Raw genomic sequence first — 25,914 nt, 5'->3', positions numbered from 1 at the left:
CCACAATCTAACATGCAAAGACAATTCATCCAACAAATATTGAGCTTGAAGATTCTTCGCAAAAAACTCCTCTAACCTCATTTTCAAAAATACTAATTCCCATTAATCCTTCCAATGGGGAGTTGGCACATAAATTAAATCCCCAAGCACATCAGAAACAAAATCATATTGTTCTCAAATATAGTCCAAGAGAAAACCCCATCAAAATCAAAACCATTTATGTCAATGCTGTCACTATCTGAAAAATCCCCCTAATTATTTTTTTCCATGCCACTACTCACCCCTCACTAGTACCACCCTTTTGAACAAGCGGTTCTTCCAATGTGCCTAAAAATTACCTCCTCCATCTCTCAAAATTTCTCTAGTTATTTCAACAAAAGCAACTTGTTTTTTCTTCAAACTTTTTTTTTCATTTCAACACCCATATGCCCTATATTCCAATGAGGGTCTTGATCCCTAAACTTGTCAAAATTTTATTCCTTATCATTTGACTTTTGCCCCAAAATTACATTATTCACTTGCCTCTTGACCTCAGAAAAATTATGACTTTTATAGAACCCCTTCCTTTATCAACCTCTTTAGAAGACCCAATGAAGGTCTTCTACAAATGGAAAATCTCTTGACCCACTTTAAAGGGAAAAAAAAAAAAAAAAATTCATGAATCAAATCTCCAAAATTGTTTCAAACAAGACTATACCTCGTCGCCTCTTTCTTTCAAAACCCTTTAGGGCTCGTTTGGTTTGGCAGAATAGTTACTCCTTGGAATAAGATGGAATATAGTTTAAATTTTGAAAATCAAGGGAATAGTTATTCCTTGTATATTTCTAATTATTTCATTCAACATTTAATAAGAAAGAAGCAGGCATCCCCATGATGAAGTTTGGGAATAGTTATTCTTTGTCTATTCCTTATTATGAACTCATAAAATATTTCACATTTTTATTTGCTTTATATCAACAACATAATTCCTTGTATAACTAATTGTAACTAATCTACAAACACTAAAGGAATAGGCATTATGCAAACCAAACGTAACCTTAGTATTGTTGCTTTTCTCTAAGGAAGATGGAGTATCCTATTGACCATCATGAGTTTAATTATAAAATGAACATTGCAAGATAGGGTTTGTACCTAGAATCTGCTCGTAAGACAACATACTAACTTAATCCCTTGGCTGCCTACACCAGTTAATCGGAGAATACCAAGCTCAATAAGGAGGCATCTCATGAACTCCCTTAATGTCACCTCCAATGTTAGCTATTGCTCCGTCTAATTGCTTTTGTTAAAACTCATCCTAAAAGTTCTCATTTTAGTCCATCACTCCCAGCCAAATATCCCCAATTTTTTAGGTAAAAAACAGCAAAAGAATCCTCTTGGGCCTTATTTGAGATCTAAACACTATCATCTAGGGCCCTATCAATATGATTCAAAGAATGGGCCTGTTTAGAAGAATGTCCGAGAATGAACCATCTGAGAAGAACGCTACTGTTTCCAAAGAATGTCTTGAATCATTTTTACCATGACTATGGGCCTTTTCAATTAACTAGCCTAGCTTGGTTAGAAAAAGAAACTCCTCCTTTTTCATTTATTTAGCCCAAGTCCAAAACGAGAACAAAGCATCCTGCCCCTAGCCCAATCTTCTTTGTTGTTAGTTTCAATGCTCCTTCCAAAACCTAGTTATCTTATGGCCATTCAAATATAATCAAGGATCTGTGATTTTCGGTAGCGAAACCCCAAGTTCCTTCAAGCAACTCTCCCCCACATTGAAATCAATTTCTTGTCTTCCTCATACACCACACCCTAATTCCCTATTTGGAAACGGCTTTTACAACCTTCACCTTCGCCCTTCTTCCCTTCTGTCACCACCTAACTCCACAAAAAAGACTTTCTTCACCTTTGCCTCCAGATTCAGGACAAAATTCCTAGCTATCTCACAAAAGTAACCTGCAAAGCTTCACCACCCACCACCTTTGGCTCCACCAAGGACAAATGCTGAAAATTTCTTAACATTGCACCCTTGTCCTAACTCCAAAAACCTTCCCACCTTTGTCCACCTAATCCAAATCCAATAATACATGTTTCAGCAAAACACTTTAAAAGCCACTCTCCATTCAACCAAAAATTGATAAACAATCAGCATACCAAATGACAACCTATTTGGAGAATCTTACCCATCTATTACAAGAAATATTGTTCTCAAACATGACCAAATAAGGAGTCCCCAACCTTGTTCAATCTTTAGAGCAAAGGTCCCTCCTTCCATCAGAAACAAACAATTATGCATTGTCTACTGTCAAGGTCATGGTTCAGCCTGTGAGAGAGGAAAATTTCCAAAAAGAGAGAGCGCACTGCCCATAGCAAATTTTATTAAGAACCAAGAAAAGTACAAATATTTTGAGGACAAGGCGTCCACATATAATAGTGATCAACAACCAAAATGATTAACGAAGAGCTACCCAACAATCCCTTTGAATGTTGAACAGCGATAATCCCCAAGTAAAGCAAAACACTCGACCCCATAATAAGCGTGGTCAAGATGAGCCCACGTCATGGTTTTAAATAAAGGCCGCGACCGTTACGTAACGCCGTTACGTAAAGGTTTTTTGGGTTACCGATACCGTTACATACCGCGAAATCGGTGGGAAGAAAAATCACGACCGTAGCGGCCGTTACGGACCGCGACCGTTACGTAAAGGCCGCTACGGCCATTACGTAACCGCTATAGGACTGTTACACCAAAAAAATATTTTATTTTTTACTTTTTCTTCTCACTTTTTCTCTCTCTTTCACATATCATTCTCAATATTCCAAGTGGCAAGAGGGGGAAAAGATTATAATGAGGATGACAATGATACAAAATTTACTTTTTCTTTAAATACTCATAATAGATGCATTAATTAACAATTTCGAAATACTAACTTGTTAGGAATTTTTTTTTTTTAATAATATTAGTAATGTGATATTTATGTTCTTTATTTTTCAACTTCAACCTTCTTTCTTTTCTTGCTATTTTATATTTATATTATTCATATGTCTTATGTGTCTAATAGATTAATGGAGTGTATAATGTATTTTATTTTATTAATTCATTTAGCACACATAAGAATTTATCACAGATAAGAACAATGAGAAGTATAAATACGTGCACACACATAATTTTCTATCAATGATGGTTTAAAACAAATGTAAACTTGTTGCCCTTACCAAATAACTTAGTTACTCGAACTAAAGGGTCCAAAATACACTAAAACCCTTTCTAAGAATGGCCAAAAGCTTAAAACATGCAAGTACGGTAATATGCACAAGGTTGTGCGTGCTTCAAAAAAATTCACGGCCGTTACACCCGCTTCCCGTTATGTAACATCCGCTACTCCTGCTTCCCATTACACCTGTTACCATTACGTTACGCTACCCGCTACCGCGATTTAAAACCATGGCCCACGTGGTGGGTTGGGGCATTACATTGGGTCTCAAGCCTGGTAGAACACGAAGGATTGTCATCTATTTTCTCTACTTCTGCATTTCACGAACGTTGACAGTTATAGGTTGCACAACATTCCGCTCCTCATGAATAAGCTTTATCTCTCCAAAATTATCTGCAATACTCCTATCTCCTTGTTGTAACTGAAAAATACCCCTGGGATAAATCATACATACATGTAATGTTACTAGAGTATAGAAGTTCGACATTATCCCAAATCTCCTTGCACGTATCTAGATGCATACACATCCGTGCAATCTTGGGCTCCATCGAATTCCATAAAAGAGAAAAAATCAAGGCATCTTCTTGAACCCACACGTTTTTTTCTCTTTTCATCAGAAGGATCAGATTGGAACAAATGGTCAAATTTTCCTAATCCTTCTAAATAAACCCAAGCAGCTTTAAAACATTGAACATAGTTCTTTCCATCCAACTTTTGAGTCGCTATCTGTGGCAACCATGTAGGAAACAAATTTACGGGATTCATAGATTCCATCCCAACACTCACAAATCAGCAGCCACACCAATGTCAAGCGAGAAGAACAATCAAAACTAATCCGGACAATCACAAACCATGTGAAGCACCGACACAACAACAGACGAGGTGAACAACTCACCAACGGATACAGAACTGCCACAGCCTTACAACTGGACATAGGAACACTGCCACTGCTCCAAAAAAAAAACCTCACAAAAAAGCCTTCACAAACCCATAACAGAGATTAATGGAATATCACGAGCGTGTGGTCGAAAAAAGGTTGGATTTTTAAGCAAAAAAGAGGTCCAACAGCTTGATAATATTGTCTAAAGAAGGAATCAAAACAGGGAAGAGGGGGGAAAAAAAGGTGGCTCGAAATTCACTCACACGAAGGCACGTGGGGTCAGCATTGCCGGCATTTGGCTGGCACATGGCAGCTCCTTTGGCGATGGGGTTTTGTGGGATTAGGCTTCAAAAGGTTCTGTTGCTAGGTATATGGCTGGTTTTGTGAAATAATGAGGGGTGGAGGTGGATCTAGGAAGGACAGCTGAGGGAATGATTTTTCCGGTGATGGCTAAGGGAAATAGGGTTTAGGTTGGATCACGCTCTAATAACATGTTAAGATTTTGATAAAATGAATGACCTAACTTGATATAGGTCTCTCCCTCTATTCATAATACAAATTAAACACATAATGACAATAATACCTTTACTAACTCTCACTAATTAATATATTAATACAATAATAATAATGCTAAAAGCCATAAATAACCTCTATCAACAACCTGCCAAGGTTTTGAAGCTTTATAAATCCCTAATGCTCGAATTAATACTTGCTATCCCACTTCTTATACAAGTTAATCTTTAACCCCAAGATCTTCTCAAAAATTTCGAGCAAGGTAATGGCCTAATCATAATGTTTTCGTCGAGAAACAACACAGTATCATCCACAAACAGGAGAGAAACCTCCACCTCCTCCCTCCCAACTCAAAAGGCTTCCAAATCACCCCCAAGCATGCAAAGCATCCTACTCAAGGTGTCCACCGCTAGGGTAAACAAAAAAAGGAGACAATGGGTGCCCTTACCTAAGTCCCCAAGTAGTTCTAAACCACTCTCTAGGTTGACCATTGACAATAACTGACAAATTGGTTGAGCTCAAATAACCCTTGATTCACTTTCTTCACACCTCCACAAAATCTTTCATACGCATTACACTATCCAAGAAGTCCCTATTAACCATATCATAGACTTTCTCAAAATTGAGTTTGAATAAAAATCCCCTCCTTCCCCTCCTCCTCACATCCTCCACCACCTCATCAACCACAAGCACGACGTCTAAAATTTGTCCATCTTGAATAAACAGAAATTGCACCATGGTCACTCAAACCCCACCCCCCTTTCTCAAAAACCTCTCGAAGTCTCTTAGCTAAGACCTTGGAGAGAATCTTGTAGAGACTAGTGACAACACTAGTAGGTTTGAACTCCCTCACTCTCAAAGATCTCTCCTTCTTGGGTGTTAAGACAATGAAGGTAGAATTCACAATATACCCACCCACCACCCATTCCGATGAAACTCTCTAAAGAATCTCAAGATGTCATCCTTCAAAACCTCCCAATTCTCCTAAAAATAGGCCTCCATGAACCCATCGGGTTCAAGAGCCACATCCCTACTCATCTCAACCACCATTTCTTTATTTCTTCAGTCTTGAAAAATCACTCAAGTCACTAAGTAGAGCTCGCCTCAATTGAGCTCCAATCGAAACCCTCCACTATCAATTTGTTCCAAAGCTACTCAAAAATTAAAATTTTTTAGATTTGATAAGTTTCAAATGATTTGTGGAAATTTCAACAAAAATTCATAAGATTGAAATTGATTGTCATTATCGACCAATCCAAAGTTTTAGTTCAATTCTTTTCCTCTAACATTTTTTTATTAGTTATGATGGGGAATTATCATATCATAATTTTATTCCCAAACATTAAAATTCATATCTCTTCTAGATTTAGAAACCCCTCAACATCCTCTCCAAAACATACAAGCATCATTACACGTTTTTCACCAATTTATCTATACAAGTATACCCCTAATTTCCATATTTTAGAGTGTGTGCCATACCATGACCCAGTTTCCATTTTGTAATGTATAGACATTTTAAGAAGTAGAGGTTTTCTATAATTAATTCTTGTCGTGAACCAGTACAATCAGAATAAAAGTTTGCCATGGCTTCCAAGCAAGCTAGTGTGGGGGGTGCAGAACTTGAAGTTCTGACCCAGTAATGAAAGAAACCCGCCATTTCCTAGCCCTTGCTAATTTTTTTTCAATAAAAGCACCTCATATGCGAGGAAAGAAGGAAGTCCTTCAACTCATGCTCGAAGGAAAAATAGTTGACCTCCTCATACTGACCAATATATCAAGGGACAAAGAGTTTCCCTCTTCTTATTCTTTTTTCCGTTTTTCTTTTTAAGTAGATGACTTGGTTTGGCTCCTGCACTCTAGGTCAAAGATTGGACTCATCCATGAGTAAGAAGGAAGAACAGTAGGGGCAAGATTCTCCTATAACACCTGATGAAGAAGAATTTCTGAAGGCTTATAGTGCCTTTAGAGATTAACACAAGACTAAAATTGATCAGCTTCCTTGAAGGTTGTGGCTCAAAAGGATGGAAGAAAATTTCAATCATATCGAGGAGCTTGGAAAAAGGATTTTGCTGAAACTGAGAACCTTTGGAGGTGAAGTTCCCGATCAACCTTTGGCAGACCTTCCCCCACTGCCAATCCCAAAAAGAAAACAACAACAAAGAAACAAAAAAACTAAAGAAAAGCAAACACAAAGACAAAACTCAGCTGCAAAACCCACCTCAAGATGGGACAAAAGCACATAAAAGGCTCACAATACTCAAATCTCGCCCACACTGCTGCTGCTGCATTAGCACCTCCTTCAGGTTTCCATCTGGTCCAACACCAGAGGGATCAGAGTTGAAAGGTCTCATGGGAAAGCAACTGAACTGACGCACCCATACACATGCATGGCGAAGAAGGATAAAAAGTGTGGAGAAGAGATCTGCAGCACTACCTTCAATTTTCAAAATAATGAGGCTTGTTGTCTACAAGCCCCCCACCAACAATTTTAAAAGAGCTTTGGAACAGTCAAGACCATCAGGAACAAAATGAAACCCATTTACAAGAACCACCCAACTGTTTAAGACAGCTCAGAGTCGTCTTTTACAAGTTAGCTCACCTCACCTTCTGAAGTACCCTTACAACCAACAAGCCCATTTAGCCGTAATAACTCCAATCCTCTGCCTCGAGATTCTTCTTCCTCTGATGGCTTTTAACATATGACTTGTAATATAAGAACTGGAGATAGATTGGTTTGTTGGCATGATATATGGTCGGGTATCAATCTTTAATCTTTCCCAATGTCTTCATGGTGGCAAAGGGTAAAGAAGTTTTGGTGACATTTTGCTTTATCACCAATAATAGTGGAATCTCTTGTAATGTGAAATATGAAAGGTATGACCATAGTTGGTAGCTATAACATTTATATTTCCCCCACATAATCATTTTTAATGCCTACAGAGAAGATAGAGTCAGCTGGAGATGACAGTAGGAAAAGATTCACTATTAGAACCTGTTTACAAAGAAATTTTCAAAGCAAAGGGTAGAGGGTCTAACATTTCTATTAGAGGAGGATCTAGAAAACAAAATGCCCTATTAAGGTGGCTTTCGTAGAATGGAAAGTAGCACCAAAGAGAATTTTAAATATAGATAACCTAAAGACAAAAAGGTGGAATTTGGCAAACATATGCTATCTAAGCAAAGGTGGATTTGACAAAAGTCCAGTACATCCTCACACAATGCATTGTGGAACAACATGGTATGGATGTGGGTATAAGCATGATGGGCAACAGTAGTAACAATTGAGATTATCGAGAGTGCTTTGAGAATTTGGGCCGAGCAAGAACAAAGACCAATGTAACAATCTTGGGCCCAACTCGTGAGGCATTGTCCGCTTTGACTCACTAACCTCGCGAGTTTGTCCTATAAAAGACGCCTCACTTAGTTGGAACTCAAACCCTCCTTGTAAGTGCAAGATCTCCCTAGTACACATTCGATGTGAAATCGTGACAAGCTCTCCTGTCCAATCTTTGACGTCCTCATCAATGTGATTTCCCTAGTACACATCCGATGTGAGACCGTAACAGACCCTCTCGCCCAATCTCTAACCTTGTCGCAAAGTGGCTTACACCTCTGTATAGAATCCACTCACATGATAGTACCCCCAGGGCGGATCCACTCAGATAATAGTACCCCTAGGGAGGCTCTGATACCAAGTGTAACGTTCTTGGGCACAAATCATGAGGAATTGTCCGTTTTGGCCCACTGACCTCATAGGTTTGTCAAATAAAAGGCGCCTCACTTAGTTGGAACTCAAACCCTCCTTATAAGCCCAACACCTCCCTAGTACCCATCCAATGTGGGACCGTGACAACCAGTAACGAAAGGAAAAAGCAATCAACCTTATTCCTCTTACCATATTTTAGAATGTGCAGAGAGGAAGGAACAGGAGAGTCTTTTAGGGGACTACATCACCTGGCAAGGTAAATATGGATAAATTGCTAAAAAAATTTATTTGTTGGGATGTAGTTGAGCCAGAGTATGATACCATGATCAGGAAAATGAAAAACCATCTTGAAGCATAAATATTGAATCCATGCAACAAAACATTATATATTTTCACAGCATATAAATAAATCACATAAAATAAATTCAATAACTTCATAAATTCAGTTACAACAAATCTACACATTAAAAACAAAGAACATAAAAACTGTGAAGATAGCTAATTAGAAAATCATGAAGAGACTTACAGTAAGTGGCCATCCTTTCAAAGGTAAATTGTTACCAGCTTGATTTGATCCTGAAACAACGTAACCCTTCACGTCAACAAGATGCAACTCAAGCAACATTAGTTAAATAACATATCAAATTACAATTGCAAATTGTTAAATTCCTGTTTACTACATTGAAAAAGAAAATAAATAAAATAGGAACATTGATACATCCAAGACTCTAAGGATAGTCTGTTATGAGGTTAAATAAATTGTTTTGTCGGTTACAGAATTAGTTATTAATTAATTACAATAGGGGGGGCTATTTATCAAGTCATTACTCATTAGTCATAAGGATGCTTTAGAAAATATGATATGTATCTTAACACTATTTGGGGGTCAGGATGGTTAGCCCTCTCTCCCTTCTTCCAAGCCTAATTTTTAGATAATGAAGAAGATACATTAATAGAGAAAGAAGATACAAGCAATAGAGGATAAGGAATCCTAAAGGAAAATAAAAACTAAAAATAAGACCACTCCAGACCAAAACTGCCTACAATCCAAACCACTAATAACCTCCACCCAAGACCCTACTATGCCTAAACAAAACTCTACCTAAGAAAGCTTCTTTTTAGATCCTTCCCATCGTAATTGATGGAACACTGCAAACTATCCAATTCCCATTGCCCCTCCTAACCTTGATTCTGCCTTCATCCAAGCAAACTTCCTTCCCTTTTAAGTCTAATAGCTGCATAACTATTTTATCCAACATATGTTGAATACGAGACACAATTATATTGATCTAATTTTGCTCAATCTTATCTTCTGCCTCTTCTAAGTTGCCATTCCTTGAACCAAGAATTCCTCTAAATTAGCCATTATAGATGAAGAATGAGCCTCAATAAAATCAAAAGCATCTGATCCATAACCAAGTTGTTCACAACCCTTACAAAGAAAAGCCCTTCATCAAAATCAAAATCACTAACCATATCACCATCCTCACCTAATACGTCTCCCCACTTCTTCCACAATGAAGATTCCACTAACTTTTTTATTTAAGACTGTTTTTGTTCCATTTGAATCTTCAATGTGAAAATTACCATCACTCTGATTTTTTTAGGAGCTTAACTGGCCTCCAGTCTGCGCTGAAAACTCATCCCAAATGAGTCATCCCTACTTTTCCATACTCTCCTGCCTCCCACGAGTATAAACCTTTAATGTTGCTGCCTTATCAGCAACCTCATGCTCCTTTACCCCATCCATACTTGCCTTGTCATTACTAAAGCTTGCAACATCTTGACTCCCCTTTCAGAAATTCAAACTATAATCCTCTTACACCCATCCTCCATAGGAACACCACTGGTGAACTCATCTATCTTCAATAAACCCCTTCCCCATCAATCTGTCTACTGATTAACTTCCCGTGTTGCTCATACCCCAATCTTCCCCCGTTGTAGAATAGTTGCCATGATGTTGTTTCTCCTCCACCTCCTTGCTTTGCCCAAAATGAAGTTTGCAGTGCCCAATTGTGTCATCACCCATCTAGCAGCTACCTCCTCCATACTTTGGGCCTTGTTATAAGGTGATTTACAAAAAACCAAGGGCTGCTCAATGGAATTCTCCAATTGGCTCTGGGCCTGATATCTAACAAAAAAACCTTGCAAAGCCTGAGAAAAGTCTAGGGCTTGCTCTGGAGAAAACAAATTAGTTGGAGCGGATTGCTATTTAAATACATTTGGGCGAAGCCAAATAGCACCCAACAGCTGATCCAAATTCAAAGCAAATGTGTCTAATCCACAGCGCACGCAACTGTAAGCCTACTCTCCTTTAACCTTGGGCTCATAACTGTCAAACCCCTCCATACTGCAAACCCTAGCTGAAGCAATATCCACTGGACCATCTGCTGCCACCACCCTCACCAGAGATCGTGCCGATCCTCACTTCCTCCATAGTTGCTGCAATGCCACCCACCCTTCTGAACCTTTGGCAACAATTATCTGACCAAGGCATCCCTCTAACTCCAACGACTGTTTAACATAGTATCAAAGCCTTAATGTCTGATCCTACTTAGGTTTTCTGCCATTTTCCTCCTCCCGTGTTTTCTTTCAAATCCTTTCTCCTTCACTGCTTCTGGTATGAGAGCAGCAGAAGCAGCAGAGAGCAGAATCCTTCTCATCTCTTGTTCCATCATGCACAGCAACCTAATTTATTGGCTCGTGGTTATGCGGCTTTTGTGTGATCCAATTGACTCTTTTTGTATGATCCGGGAAAGAATCTTAAGTGTTCAAAGTGTAGTGAGTTTCTGTTGCCCTGCAGATCACTGCTCCAATTTAGTAACAAGCAAACTGCTGAGTTTGATGTATTGAATGGTTTGTTTCTCATCAACTGTGATGTGTAGAGCATCTGATTTACTTTAATCTCTATGGAAGGGAATCTAAAGATGAGGAGGAGAGATGATGTTGCTTTCAAGTAACAAGAGCAATAGTGATGGATCACAGAGGACAGCAACACAATCTGTATGAAGCTCAAACTTCATGTGGCTGCTGAAAGAGTTTCAGTTGCTACAGGGAATCCAAGATTCTAAGGGGCCTAGTTCAGTTTCTGGAAAACAGATTTTCTCCATATAATTATAAAATGCCTTCTTTTGAATTTTTTCCAAGATTTATATAGAAAATCAAGAAAGCAATAGAACGATGTTCTGACTTTCCCATACAAATTAGGAAAAATGGAAAATAGAACTGGTTTTTCCACAACTAAACAGAGAGTAAGAGTTGGGGATTCTTTTTCTTTTTCTCAAGGATTTGACCATAAGGTTGTTAAAAGACTCAAGTGAACAAAGAGGGGGTACTTATAGGGGGCTTCATCATCCACTGAGGATGCGATGTCAGGGTGCAGCCAATGAGAAAGGATGTAGTTGCAGGCCGATTTTAGGAAACAATACAAAAGGTGTCATGTATATGAATGATTGGATAGCAAAAGGAAGGGTTAAGGGGGCCACCAGTTCTCCCTCAATAAATCCTGATTTGAGCCTACCAAATCAAAACAAGTCTCTTGAACATCCCAGGGCCATAAAACTACAATGTGTCCCATGACCAATCTCAGGCACAAGGACCGCAGGTCCAGCCTCCTTCAAAGAGACAAGCATGCAATAATCAGTAATTAAAAAATAATTGTATAAAATCAGAGTCCTAAAACCAGAACAGACCAGCCAGCACAACCAAGTTGGACCAGAATCATTACTTGTTTGGGTAATGCCGCAAAACAGGTAATGGCATGAACCAGAGTCAGCTCAGCCTGACCCAGTGAGCCGGGCCGATTGGCCCAAGATCTGATTATAAAATACAAAAATAAAAATAAACAAAAGCTTGTAAATTCTGTGAGGGTGGGTGTTGAACACAGGTCCACCTGGTACAAGGACAGATGCTTGCCAGCGGCCAGTTTTGACTTATGATTCTTTGGTCAACAAATAGTAAACATAATAAAATTATTTAAAATCCAAAAAATACACATACACTTGCACAGGAACATTAAATGCATGCAATTATATATAGATGTAATCAAATTTTGAATTTCTTCTAACTTAAATCTTAAACTCTTTTACCAATTACCAAATTTAATGAAACAACACCTCTCATTATTATTTAATATTTGTTTGACTTGTCATAATAATTGTCATCACCATTTTCATATACATACACACGGATAAATATGCATACATATATAGGCTGGTTTAAATCTATGGTATAAACATAACTGAGAGTCTGAGACCTTAGAATTAATTCAGAATTGAGGCAACTGTAAATTAAGGCATCTACAAACAGAAACTTGAAAATGGGCTATTCCCTCCTCTATCATTCTCTCCTAACTAAGAAAAATGTGGCCTAGGAAACAGAAGGGGGGTTGGCAAACGGAACTGGGCACAAGGTCCCAAGTCATCTTAGCATCTGCAATAGGGGTGCAGCTCATAACAGAAAGACCCATCAACAAAACATAAAAAACATGCATGTCACAAGCATTACAACATAACCTGAAAGCAACTCCACTCAGCACCAAATCCACATCAACAATGCTATCACCAAACCACATCTGATAACCAGAAGCAATTACTTGAGTCCCTCTTGCATCACATGGATCTTAAAGGGATGCAAGCCTAATTGGCAAACAACATGATTTGATGTAAAATTAATTTCAACCAGTGCCGATAAGAACACATAAGGACTGATGAACTTCCTAGTGGGTGTCTCTTCTAACATGCTTCAAGGGCACATTCAAGAGGAAAAAGGAGAGAGAGAGAGAGAGAGAGAGAGAGAGAGAGAGAGAGAGATATAGAGAGCCTCACACCAGATTTCCTCATACCCTACAAAGAACAGTATGGATTTGTATCAAAGGTGACTATTCACCTATCACCATCCAATGCCTCCTCTCGCATTCCTCTCGCATTCGGCACAATCTAGTGACTCCTATACATATTCAGTCCTTTACAACTTGGACTTCTCCTCCGTCTAATTTAAATGTTCCTTTTTGGAGCATTGACAATACAAATGACCATTCTTACAACATTCATAACAATCCAAGAAAGGTTTGTCAGGTCTTTTAATCAAAATTGGCTTGAGAAGTGTGGAGGTGATGTAGAACCAATGCCCAACAACTTAAATTCTCAATCCCAGTCTTTGAATAAAACAAATAGATAGGGGTTCTTTTATAGGCTTACATTGTTCAAGTTATTGGGAGTTGTTGAATTGGGCGTTCAAAAAATTTCCTCAATAATTAATTGAAAAAAAATTATTAAGCAAGTACAAAATGCAGAAGCAAAGAAAATTCACCCATGCAATCAAACAATCACAACAATACCAAAGTTTATAGTGGCTCAGTCAACTTGACCGACATCCATTCCCAGAGTAAACTGCTTGAAATTTCCAATATTTTTTTTAATAGCAAAAGATGAAATTTCGTTGATAGATTAAGAATTTAATTTAAGCAGAATAAGACATCTCCCTATAAAAATCTGGGACAAACCAAAAAGAAAATAAAGGAAAACGACAAAAGAGAAAAAATGTAAACAAACAAAAAACATATCCTATAAACTAACCATCAGATTATGCCCCATCCTGCTGAACATGCAAAAAGCTCTCTCCAATGAAATGCCAATAACCAAAAGGATGCCATGCAATGAATCTTTTCCCAAACCAGTAACTAATTCAACTTCTTCACCGAAAAGATTCGTGCATTACATTCCAACCATAACCCCCACAATACTGCAAAAAAGCCACATTAATGCAGCCCTGTAATTTCTCCTTACAAAACCCGCGAACGAAATAGCCAAAAATTCCTCCACCCATTATGGATAACCCCAACTTTCTCCCAAAACACCAAATGACTTATTCCGCACTCTCCAATTAAAATCACAATGCAGAAAGAGATGAGATGCTGTCTCTGAATTTTTATAAAGAAGCACCCAAAAACCTAGAGAAATTGCCTTCAATGGTCTCCTAATCTGCAACAAGTTATTGGTATTGATTCTATAAAGCACGACCAACCAGATAAAAGGCTAATAAAGAGAAAAAGAAGTACTAGAATGGGTCAAGAACTCACCAAAAATGATTTACAATAATATACCCACAAATGAGCCAAGGACCATGAACGAGAATCCATTCCCAAAGGAAGATGACAATTATTCAACAAAATCAACAAGGAGGACAGCTCAGCCAACTGCCTATCATTAAGAGGTATTCTAAAATGAAAATCCAAAGAAGCCAAAAGACCACCCGAATCTACAGCAGAAAAAGAAATAACAGTATTCTGCTCTAAAGCACAAACAGAAGAGACAAGGATAAGAGGTGGATAAAACAACATTCCCTAACCAAAGATCGTTCCCAAAAATGAATCTGAGAAACCCTTCCACCACAATTGTAGTGTGGGGAATGAATAAGGGATAACTCTGAAAGATAGCTATCCACAGACTCTACAATGAACATCTAAAACTATAGTATCCCGCCCTTCTTAATCAACCCAAACTTGCTTCTAATGATTATGTTAAAGCCATTCAGCTTAGCAGTGTATATTGACACCAACTTTCCAAGACCAAACCAAACCTCCAATATTGACCTGCACAACACATCCCAACTCACCAAATGATCCCTGTGACCCCCAACTCCAGACCACAAGAAATCTCTCATACTTCTCTCAATGGAATCTTAAAAATTGGCAGGTAACACAACAAAACAATATTACAACAAACTGAGCAAACTGCCTTGGACACACCTTGTCCAAAGTCCAAACTCATCAGATACACAACCCAAAACGACCACAAGCCAACAAACACTTTCGGGTAACAACCCAATTTGGCTAACCTAACCACCCATGGCTTAAACAAGCCAATCACAATACGGACTATAGTGCCCTCGGATCACCTAATCCAATCTTGTCAAAAGACATATAAGATAACAATAAGACAACAATCAAAATTCAGAAATCTCAGGCTTTTACTTAGTCAACCCAAAAGATGAGTTCTTAGACAAGCTCAATTGACTAGTGAAAGTAAACTGTTTTCAGTCTTTTGAGAGGAGAAAATATAATAAATAAAAGCACAACTTTCTTCTCAATAATACAAAGCTTCTTAAGCATGGAAAGCCTCTAGAAAAGAACAAAGTAAAAGACACCCAGTGTTTAAGGACTTGTCTCATGAAAAACTCAAGTGCTCTCTCTTTGAATAAATTCTCAATATGCTTGGATGTTCTTTCTTGTGTTTGTGTTCGTGTCTATGTTCCTTCTGTAAGACAACTCAAATTAGGCTTTTTGGCTTAGCTTGTGGCGATCATTCTTGTAAGAAGACTATTATTCAATTTGAAATTTTATAAATTCAAATTATTTTCCAAAAGATTCCGAATTTAAATTGTGATTGAATCAACCAACAACCCAAATTTAAATAATCTGCCATTCAAGAAATATATGTGAAATCTTTAGCGCAATAATTGATTTCACAATAATAATTAAATCCTCCAAAATTGACTCGAAAACTCAAAATCCAAATATTAAAAAAGTCAACACTTGAAATTGAGATCAAAGTCAACTATGCCCCATAAGTGTAATATATTTATGCAACAAATGAGATGTAAGACAAGTTCAAAATGCAAGTATCCAGTATTCAAGCAAAATTCAGTACATAAATAACTTACAGCCATGCAGAAGATGCCTGATAAATCGTCTTATGGTAAATCTAACAAGTCATCTAATAGTAAGTACATAACATGTAAATTTTGACAAAAGCTAATCCAAGATATATATGAATGTGTTTTGAAAATCATCAAAACTTAAACTACATCAAATATATTAAAATTAAACAGGCACACATAGTTAATATTTCAACATGTTTCAACAATCTCCCCTTTTTCGTGATGACAAAACAACTTAATAAAACCTTTGAAATGCTCCCTCTAAGTTTATGCCATCAATCAAAAATTGTGGAGAAGGACAATCATCATCCAATAGATGCACTCAATATTCATCTCAACAAATTTAGCAATAGTCTACAGACTACAGCAATATATAGATAACACGACACATTATCAAAAGCAAAAACTAAATATATCAAGTATTATGAAAACCACATTACCAAATAATATCATAACAACCTTATCAAACAACAATATCAAGTATCACAAAAAGTAGCATCAACACCAAGAGTCCAAGACCTCTCCCCCTTTTTGTCATCAACAAAAAGGAGGGATGTAGCAAAAATAAAAACAAAAACAAAAACCAAAACCGCATGCAAATTGTTTGTTACGAACAACTTGTTTTAAACCAGAATCTTTAAATTCACAAGATAGAAGTTGCAGTCAGAGCAGGGATAACAACTCCTCTTGTTGTTGGATGATGAACTCCTCACTTTCCATGATTCGCAAACAATATCTCTGGACATCTCCCCACTTAGACTCAACACAGCCCAGCTAGAAGGAAAGAGAATGCTGTTTACGATCAACAACAAACATTCTAGCTTTGATTTGTTCAATATGAGTAAGAATATGTGGGATCAATTGCCAAGGAAGGGTAATCAAATTATAAGGGGATAGGCTGAGTAGCGAGGAGGGGCAGGAGGATTTGAAAATGAGGGTACTGATGAGGTAGAAGGAGTAGAGAGACTCCCCCTTGAGGATTTCGTCTTTCTTTTTTCCACCCTTTCTCGGTTTTGATAAACCTCATTGGAATATGATTTGAGGGTTGGAAAAGAGTCTTCTCCACAAAGATCAACCCCAGCTCTAATGAACAATTGAGATAAGACACAACAGTAGGGTAGGGCAAGTCCCTTCCTCTAGGTCACCCCGATCATACGAGATAGAATAAAATTAGGGAAGTTCAGAAGTCGATGTTTAAGCAAGGAAAGAAGACATAACAATTCAGTGTCTTAGAGCATTGTCGAATACCCCCTTACAGGATTGGAGAATGCGGACGATTATATGATGCAGCACCCAATTCTCGAAAGAAGGTTGAGAAGTATCTAGCTTAGCATAGGAATCACCAAAGAGCCTTTTTAAAGCTTTCTTGCCCTTATGGGCAATTAAAAAAGTTAATGCCAGCACTTGGTAATGACATTAGACTAGACAAGTTGTCTAAAGACAACTCTAATGCCGTGCCTTTCACAAGGCTTTTTAGTGATGGATTGGAATCAGAACTAGTGATTTATAAATTGGCATAGAAATGTTTAAATAAGTTGGGGTAAGTTGGACCAAAGATACAAGCAAAGTTGGTCGATCCTCAATGATCAGAAAGAGATTTCAAAATTAACCCTTCAGATTCAAAGAAATTGAAAACAACATTCTAGGGAATGCAAAACTTCTTGTTTTGATAAAAAACATACCAAACCACCCCTTGGATCAAATAAGGGAAATTTAAATTCAAGCATTCAAACTTGACAATTTCATAGCAATAGCGCTTTCAGTTTCAAAATTGAACCTAAAATTTTTGTTAAAGCCAAAAATGATGAATTCTGGATGATAGCCATGCAAAAGGAATTAAATCAATTCAAAGACACAGTGGAGTGATGGTGTAAGAACAGCGGTGATGACAATCCTAGGCTTTAATATAAATTAATGCAAATGCACTATAAATAGGTAAAACCCAAACTCAAGCTCAATAAGTCCAATCCCATAAAATCCAAACCTTAATGTGCTTACGACACATACAAGTATGGATAATACTTTCCTCAAATCAAGAGAACATATTCATCTAAAATAAAGAAGTGGGAAAAAAAATAAATCAAATAAATTAAAATTAAAATCTTTTCCTAAATCTCTTCTCTACAATGGGCTATCCTGTCCTCTATTCAACCTAGGATATGTGACTAGTACTAATCCATATCTTAACCATTAGATCAAGAAGAGTATGAGCCAAGAATAAGTCCTTGCAAGCCGCTTCTACAGTTTTGCATTTAGGTCAAGGCACAACCCTTAAATTCAGAGTAGGACTGGAGAATATCGCCGGCTCCTTTTACCCTAAATCAAAACACACCCCATTCAGCAAAAGCAGGAGCTAAGAATAGTACTTCACCAGCTCCTTTTACCCATGGCCTATCATAGTAGTCAAATAACTCAATTAAAGAGAATTTTAAATGCAAATTGAGAAGATCGTCATTGAATTTAGAAAGGGAATATAGAATTTTCATTGACTGTGTTAGATTACAACTTAACATCGTAAGCTATTAGGTTGTGGGCCAACAATGTATATCAAGCTTTAACACTACCCTGCACATACGACAGCATGTGGAGAGATAAACACACGATAAATAACACCTATCATAGGGAACATAATAGTTTAAAGTTGTTACAACAATGTATATCAGGTTTTAACACTCCACACATGCAGCCCAACAGCACGTGGAGAAATAAATAAACGATAAACAACACCCATTATAGGAAATAAGATAATACTTAACAAATAAACAATAAACATGGGCAACAAGACTCCACAATCTCCAAGTAACTTGTTCTAATACCATGTTAGTTTAACACTTCACCTAAAAGCTTAAGCTGTTAAGTTGTGGGCCAACAATATTATATCAAGCTTTAACATATAGTATTTTTCAAATGTTCTACTTTTCAGGCAAAAGACATTCCTTTGTGGATGTTCAAATAGTACTACGTTTCAATTTTCATTGATACTATTTTTCAAATGTTCAAACTTATGCATAAATCGTTGGATCCTAACAGCAAGCAAGTGTCAAAATATGGGTGATTTGTTGGCTGACCATGAACGACACCAAACACTAGTTGGAAAGTTGAACTATCTCACAATTACTCGATCAAATATATCTTTGGAAACAAGTGTTGTGAGCCAATTTCTTGATTCTCTGAGAACAAGTCAAGACGCAATCATTCATATTTTAAGTCTTGAGATACTTGAAAGGTGCATCTTGGAGAAGTCTCTTACATCAAGATCACAATCACACTTATATTTAGGGATATACAAATGCATATTGGGTCGGGTCACCTTTCGAAAGAAGATCCATGTATTGTCTTTTGTTGGTGGTAACTTGGTATCCTAGCACAGTAAGAAACAAAACATGTAGGAAAATCAAGTGATAAGACAGAGTATTGAGCCCTCGACCCAACTACATGTGAACTAGTTCAGCTAAAAAACATGTTTTATTCGAGAGAAACTTGCACAAAAGCACATTACAACAGCTCATGTGAAGTCTAAACTCCAACTTGATGATTTATTCACTGAAGCTTTGGGGGATGCTTGTGCTAAACCCATTTGTAACAAGCTAGGGCCAAGGAGCATATGATATCTATGCTCCAGCTGAAGTCATTTATCATTATTACTATGTGTTATTTCTATGTTAGTAAGCACATGTGAGTAATGGTATTATGGTCATAAGTTCATTGTTATGTACTTGACATAAATTAATATATTATAAATAGAGAGAGAGACTTATCCCTTGGGATTAGGTCCTCCAATTTACCTAATACTTCAGCACTTAAGGGCAGAAAACAATGTAAGTAACCATCTTCATTGCCGGTACTTGCCCCAAAAAAAAATAAAAAAATAAAAAATCATTCATCACTAAGTGCAGAAGTACAGAGCTATGGCACACACAGCCTGTGAGTTGATGTGGTTCAAATGCAGGAATTCAGCTTTTCCCTGCCATCAGCATAATAATGTATTATGATCATCATTCATCAGGTTGCCATCTTCGTTGCTAGTACTTGCTAAGAAAAAAATCTTCATTGCTAGTAATGTAGAACTTCCATAAAAGGGTAAAGCCCAATGAAGACGATGTAGCAATATAAAAGAAGATTTATACACCCCCTCTGTTAAGTTTTTAGAGCAACTCACTAATGTCTCTGTCTCCACCAAATCTCTTAGGAGGGAACATTTTTTCTTGCCTGTGTAGCAAGCTGTGCAACGGAAACACATATGCCCCCACCTTGGGGGGAACATTTGGAGGTTAAATAAAGGTGTTGGTTGGTGAAGGGCTTCACTGCTAATTAACTACAGTATGGGGTTATTTGCCATGTTGCTAGTCATAAGGGTGTTTTCATAAATATAATAAGTATCTTAATATTATATGAAAGCCAGCTCTGCCAGAGTGAAATGAGCACTCCATTTCATTCTCCTTACATTAACCCTTTCTTTTTCCTCCTCCTAACAACCTAAATCATGTAACAAGTCATCCTAGAAAAAATCCCAGATAAACAACCATTATGCACGTCACAAAGAATGGCACAAGTTGGGCACAAGATGGTATTAGTTTTTTAAATTTTAAAAAATAAATACCAGGAATTCCTATCAATGGCCCTTCAGGACCCGCAGCTCTGGGGTTCAGCACTGGATTCATCTCTGTTTTTATGTCCTGTTTCCACAGGTAAGTTGGAAATGTGGAAAAGGATAAGAGAACGAGAAAAAATAATATCACGGTGAAATAGTTAATTCAATATAGAATGAGAAAAGCAAAAATGTTACTGTATGATATTTTACATACCTGCGTGGACCCTGGAAGTTGCTGATTTCGAGCTTGAACTTGTGGAGACATACCACTGGCTGTACCATGCAGCACTTGCCTGCTATAAGGAATTCAATGCAAATAAATTACACATTGATGCTACAACTAGGCATCAAGTGCCACATTTTGCTAAAACTGTTTAATGCATAACTGGATATTTTACGGTTCCATTTTCAATGGCATTTGAGACACAAATTAAGATTGGCACTAGTAATTACGCAAGCCATTGTGAAAAATTATTGAGGCAAAATTTTGTTAAGTCTCATTCTCATTTACTGAAACCCTGCAGATGATTCCATGCAAGCAACAAAGTGCTTACCTGTCTCCACCAGAAAAAAAAAAAAGAAAAAAGAAAAAAACAAACAAACGAACAGAGCGCTTGTACCAAATGCATAGAATGCAAAACAAACTAAACTCTTATGCTAATATATTTTTTACAATAATAGTGGAAAAAAAGTCTCTTCCCAGTGTGCTAAAATGCTTCATATAATTAAATGAAAGAAATAATAAAGATCGAATAAGCATAGAAAAGCACCCTGAAGGCTGGCCAGCGGCTGCAGCTGACTTCAATATTGAAGCATGATTTGAATCCAGAAGCTGGCCCACATTCTCACTGAATCTTTGCTGTGAAATAATTTCTCAAAATAGTTAAAAACTGGAAAAATGTCATGCCTGTCAAAACCCTGCTTCAGACCAAATACCTTCATAGTTGCATCATCCAAAGAATCCCTTTGGAGCGGCAGTTTCAATCTTTCCTCATACATCTTTGCAGCCAAGGCAGTAGCAGTTCCAGGGTTTTGTCGCAAAAGAGGGTCATTCCCGACAAGACCGTTGGCAGTGCCATTCAAGAGGTGAGCACCATCTCTTCGCTGCTGCGGCTGCTGCTGTTGTGACTGCTGCTGCTGCTGTTGCTGCTGCTGCTGCTGCTGCTGCTGCTGCTGTTGCTGCTGCTGCTGATGCTGCTGCTGCTGCTGCTGCTGCTGCTGCTGCTGCTGCTGCTGTGCATGCCTTTGCAGTAATAGCTGCTGCATCTGCAGTTGCTGCTGCTGCTGCTGCTGCTGCTGCTGCTGCTGCTGATGCTGTGGCTGCTGGGGTTGCTGTTGTTGTTGCTGCTGCTCTCTTGCTTTAATTAACTGAGTCTAAAATTCTCAAATCCGTATTCTATAAGTTCCATGGGTACAGGAAAAAATTAAAAATATGACTAACAAGAAACATCTAGCAGGGCCTTGAGCTTCTACAAGAAATTCTTTGAACATATGTGCACATGTGTGCATATTCAACAATTAATTAAATTTTTTATATAAAAAAAGAAGACTAAATTGAGGTGAAGAGCACAAGTTCATGCTTCTGTAGCTGTAGATTCCTATCAGGGAAAGTGCTTTATGGAATGAAATTCAAAAGCCAAAGTTTAAGATTTGTTAAGAGCTTAAAAAAGAAACTATTTGGCTAGTGACACATAGCATTTTGTTGACCTTAGCTACAATTTTCCCTTGACTCAAACGCTACCATAGCCTGTGAACTTGGCCTTAATCCAAAGGCATTGTGGAACAAAATGGTGCGTCTACATCATCATTCTGTGAATGCACACTGCACAGCTATGTAAAAGGAGCCACGAGAAATTTTTGAATGCTTGAATGGTTAGCTAGCTTTATAGTTTTAGGAGAAAATTGAAGCATCTTGGCCAAGCAGGGTCAATCCCATTTAACCAAAACATTGTCCATGAGATGCACATCCACTGGAAGCCAGTTTTATGAGCCACTGAATACCAAGAAGTTGGCACAGTAAGTGCCATGGATATGAATGTAGGCTTCAACCCATGCTACAAGGAACTAAGAATGAATGTTTAGAATAACAGAACAATGGAGGGCAGATAGTAAAAAATCAAGGAAATTCCTAGAGACTTTATAAACATGATAAATAGAAAATAAGGAACTAATTTATTAAAATAAATGCAACAGATAAAAGGAGGTGCAAATGGTGTTTTTTCTTCAAGTGCCATTTCATCATTAACTTAATCGTTGATATGCTAGAAAGGGGTTGGAAAAAATGACCAGAATTGCATAATTACAGAGACAGGAAGTTTTTGCTTTATTTTCTTCTCTTTCTTGCTCTAATACATGCACCCACAAACACGCACAAAGACTGAAAGCCTGTTGCAGGTGGTGAGGCAATAAAATTTCTCATAAGAGCAGAAACCACTACTAAAAATAGAGTGCCCCTTTGATCTTCTTAACACATTCTAGTTTCCATCTTTATCAGTCCCTCATTCTTGTATACAGAGAATATAATAACAATCGAAACAGAGTTCAAATATTAACAATAAATTCCCAAACAAGATATTGGCATAGTTTAGTTTGCCTAACTTTTATAGAAAAAAAAAAGTGAACCAAGAAACATGAATTTCTTGAGAAGAAAATTGCAGTAAATAATTCACGAAGGATGCATGAAAATTCCTTATAATTGGACATCTCCTGAAAGTGAAACGCTATCCTCCTTTGAAAAAGAAAAATAACAAAGAAGCAGCCGTTTCCCCCCTTAGCATCCTTTAGCATTGTCACCTAAGCCAGTAACCATCTAGAGAGAAACAACCAAGAATATCAATACAGATAAACATTCCCGAATCTCAAACCAACCTCAATGTAGGATGCAGCAACTTCTGAGTGCTTTTCATTAGTCCTGGCAATAAATATATCCCAGAAAACCGACCACCATTCAAAAAGAAAACCACCAGGAGCATCGATAGCTGAAAATAAAATGTCCCAATTTAAAATCATTCACATATAAACATGAAAATCTAAGAACCCAAAAGGTTTTTCTTCTGTTTTAATTTATAATTCCTGAAAAAACTCACCAACAGGGTCTGAAGATACTTTTCCTTCAGCTTGAAATGCCTGAGCAGAAGCCTTCAAGTCCCTCTTCACTAAATAATCATGGATGTACACATCTAACCTGTTAATCAAAGGCACAAAAAGCAAATTGCACCAGTCAGCAGGAGGGGAAAAAATTGGAACTTTACCTCGAACAACAGCTAAAACAGCCATAGCAGGCTTAGCAGCACAAGCACAAAGCTCAGGACAACAATATAATAAAAATGCCTCAATAATAACTAAGACATCAACACTAAATAAAACACATCCTCAGATTCCCAAATCCTACACTTTAAACCTAAAAATTCGGCAACCCACAAACCAAAATCAGCCGTTACACAAATTTTAACCTAGAAAAATTCAGAAAGCATGAACCCCAAGATCTCTCCCTCTCCAAATCTAACACGGGCATCGAGAAAATGCCGGGGAAGACGAGCAAGAGAAAATCCCAGAGAGAAAATCAAAGCAGGAAGAATAACTAATCAGTAATGCGAAAAAGGCATACATTTTATCAGCTTCCCAGTTGGTCTGAGACATGGTCTTCAATCCAAGACTTCAAACGAACGGTGAATGGTACTGTTAGAATACTCCTTCGGCCAGATTCAAAGGCAATGGTCGCGGCTACTTCCCTTCTGCTCCGAAGATAATCAACCCATAGAAAAGAACAGATTATTTTTGTTACATGAAGTTATAGAAGACGACTCCAGAGTTAGAGAGAGAGAGAGAGAGAGAGAGAGAGAGAGATGCACTTGGGGAAGACAAACAAAACTAACCAATAAAACAAAGCAATAGACGAAAAGCAAAGAGATTTTTGTTTGGAGAAATGGGTGTCCTAAAAATTCCAGGAGAGAGGCAGAAAATTACAGAGAGGGAGAGAGAATTGAGGGAATAGAAGCAAAACAACTGTGGCTAGCTCAGTGGCCAATGAGAAACACACACAAAAAAAATTAGCATCATTTACCAGCATTAATTGATCATAAATGAATTAATAAATAAATGGGAAAGACGGATAGAGATATCCCTACAGGAGTGAGTATACACCCCCAAACCCTTTTCTCTCCTTTGCGTCTTTTAGCGACCCCTTTTTTCTCTCTTCTCCATTTTCTGTGGTTTTTCTTTGGTGGGTTGTAGATTTCAGGTTTGCAGTCTTTCTGCGGTGAAATCACAAAACAGCCCTTCTCTTCTTGTCAAATTTTCAGGATGAGACAAAGTACCTGACGCCTCTTTTACTGGGATTTCCCCATATGTTTACTCTTCAATATACCCCAAAAAGCTGTGTGCAGTCTTTATGGAAGGGTGGAGTTTTTTGTACTTTTGTTTGGCTTTCCGAACATCCTAGTACCTTTTCATTGTGGTACTTATGTTTTGCTGTATTTGTAATTCGCCCATAATCCTTGTGCTTTTTATTTTGCATTCGGCTCCCCTAGCCTCGCCTTTATTCGATATTCATTACGAATAAAATGACTAATTTGACCCTAGGGGATGGGGCCCCCGCCATCTGCCTCAGTTTTACCCTAATTAAAGGTTCGAAGGCCAAGAATTTAAATTTATAGAAAATTTAAATAAAACGTAATATAAAATTATATTAAAATTATTTAAATCCACTTAAATTTAAATTTTAAATTTTAAATTCATCCTTTCGAACTCAAGTTTATGAATTTAAAATTTTAATTTAAATAAATTTTAAATATTATATTTTATCCAAATTCAGTAAAAATTCAAATTGAAAACATCTCTAAGCATATGGTCACATCCCCTTAAATTTGATTTAAAAAAAATATAAACCTCTCTTAGAATTTGAGAAAAAAAAATGCAAATTTTTTTTGAGGTTTCAAAAGTTTTAAAGAATTCTTTTAAGTATGCCCAAAAAAACAAAAATTTATAAGTGATCCAAAGATCAAAAGTTAGGGGAATTTTTTAGGACTTCATAAATCTCAAAATATATCTATATTTTTTTGTAAAATCTTAAAAATATTCAATTTTTTTCATAAATTTTATTCCTTAAAATATAAACGGGGTCTCAAGTTTGATATTGGATTTACTTAATTTTAATTTAAATAATCTTATTAATATACTTATTAACCAACATATAAAAATTAATTTTTTAAAAAAATTATCAAACAAAAACAATTTGTATAAAAAAAGACCATTACATCGTCATAAGAAGTAAAAAAACTACTAAAAGTAGGGATGTTAGAAGTTTTTTTATTATTATTTTTAACCTTTTGGAAGAATATATAATAAAGTTATTACACAAAGT

General features: G+C 37.2%; 1 protein-coding gene across 15 annotated transcripts in view; it reads right to left on the bottom strand.

The window, feature by feature from the left end:
• The window catches only part of LOC131150781 (transcriptional corepressor LEUNIG), a 74,780-nt gene extending 49,866 nt beyond the window's left edge, over positions 1–24,914 (bottom strand). For 2 of the 15 annotated variants that reach the window (XM_058101732.1, XM_058101737.1), the window contains exons 1-8: positions 24,160–24,545; positions 23,639–23,736; positions 23,421–23,530; positions 21,489–21,926; positions 21,323–21,411; positions 20,767–20,845; positions 20,562–20,637; positions 8,829–8,878 (exon numbers count right to left, since the gene is read on the bottom strand). In XM_058101732.1, the coding sequence (XP_057957715.1) occupies positions 8,829–8,878; positions 20,562–20,637; positions 20,767–20,845; positions 21,323–21,411; positions 21,489–21,926; positions 23,421–23,530; positions 23,639–23,736; positions 24,160–24,191 (972 nt within the window). In that variant the 5' untranslated portion in view covers positions 24,192–24,545. Of the gene's footprint in view, positions 1–8,828; positions 8,879–20,561; positions 20,638–20,766; positions 20,849–21,322; positions 21,412–21,488; positions 21,927–23,420; positions 23,531–23,638; positions 23,737–24,159 lie in introns of all 15 variants that reach the window. The other 13 variants (XM_058101730.1, XM_058101727.1, XM_058101725.1 and 10 more) reach the window with 13 other exon arrangements.
• Between the last annotated feature and the right edge of the window lie 1,000 nt (positions 24,915–25,914).

This window comes from Malania oleifera, chromosome 3 (genome assembly GCF_029873635.1).
Source record: "Malania oleifera isolate guangnan ecotype guangnan chromosome 3, ASM2987363v1, whole genome shotgun sequence".
Taxonomy (NCBI): Eukaryota; Viridiplantae; Streptophyta; class Magnoliopsida; order Santalales; family Ximeniaceae; genus Malania; species Malania oleifera.
This window is presented reverse-complemented; position numbering and strand designations above follow the sequence as displayed.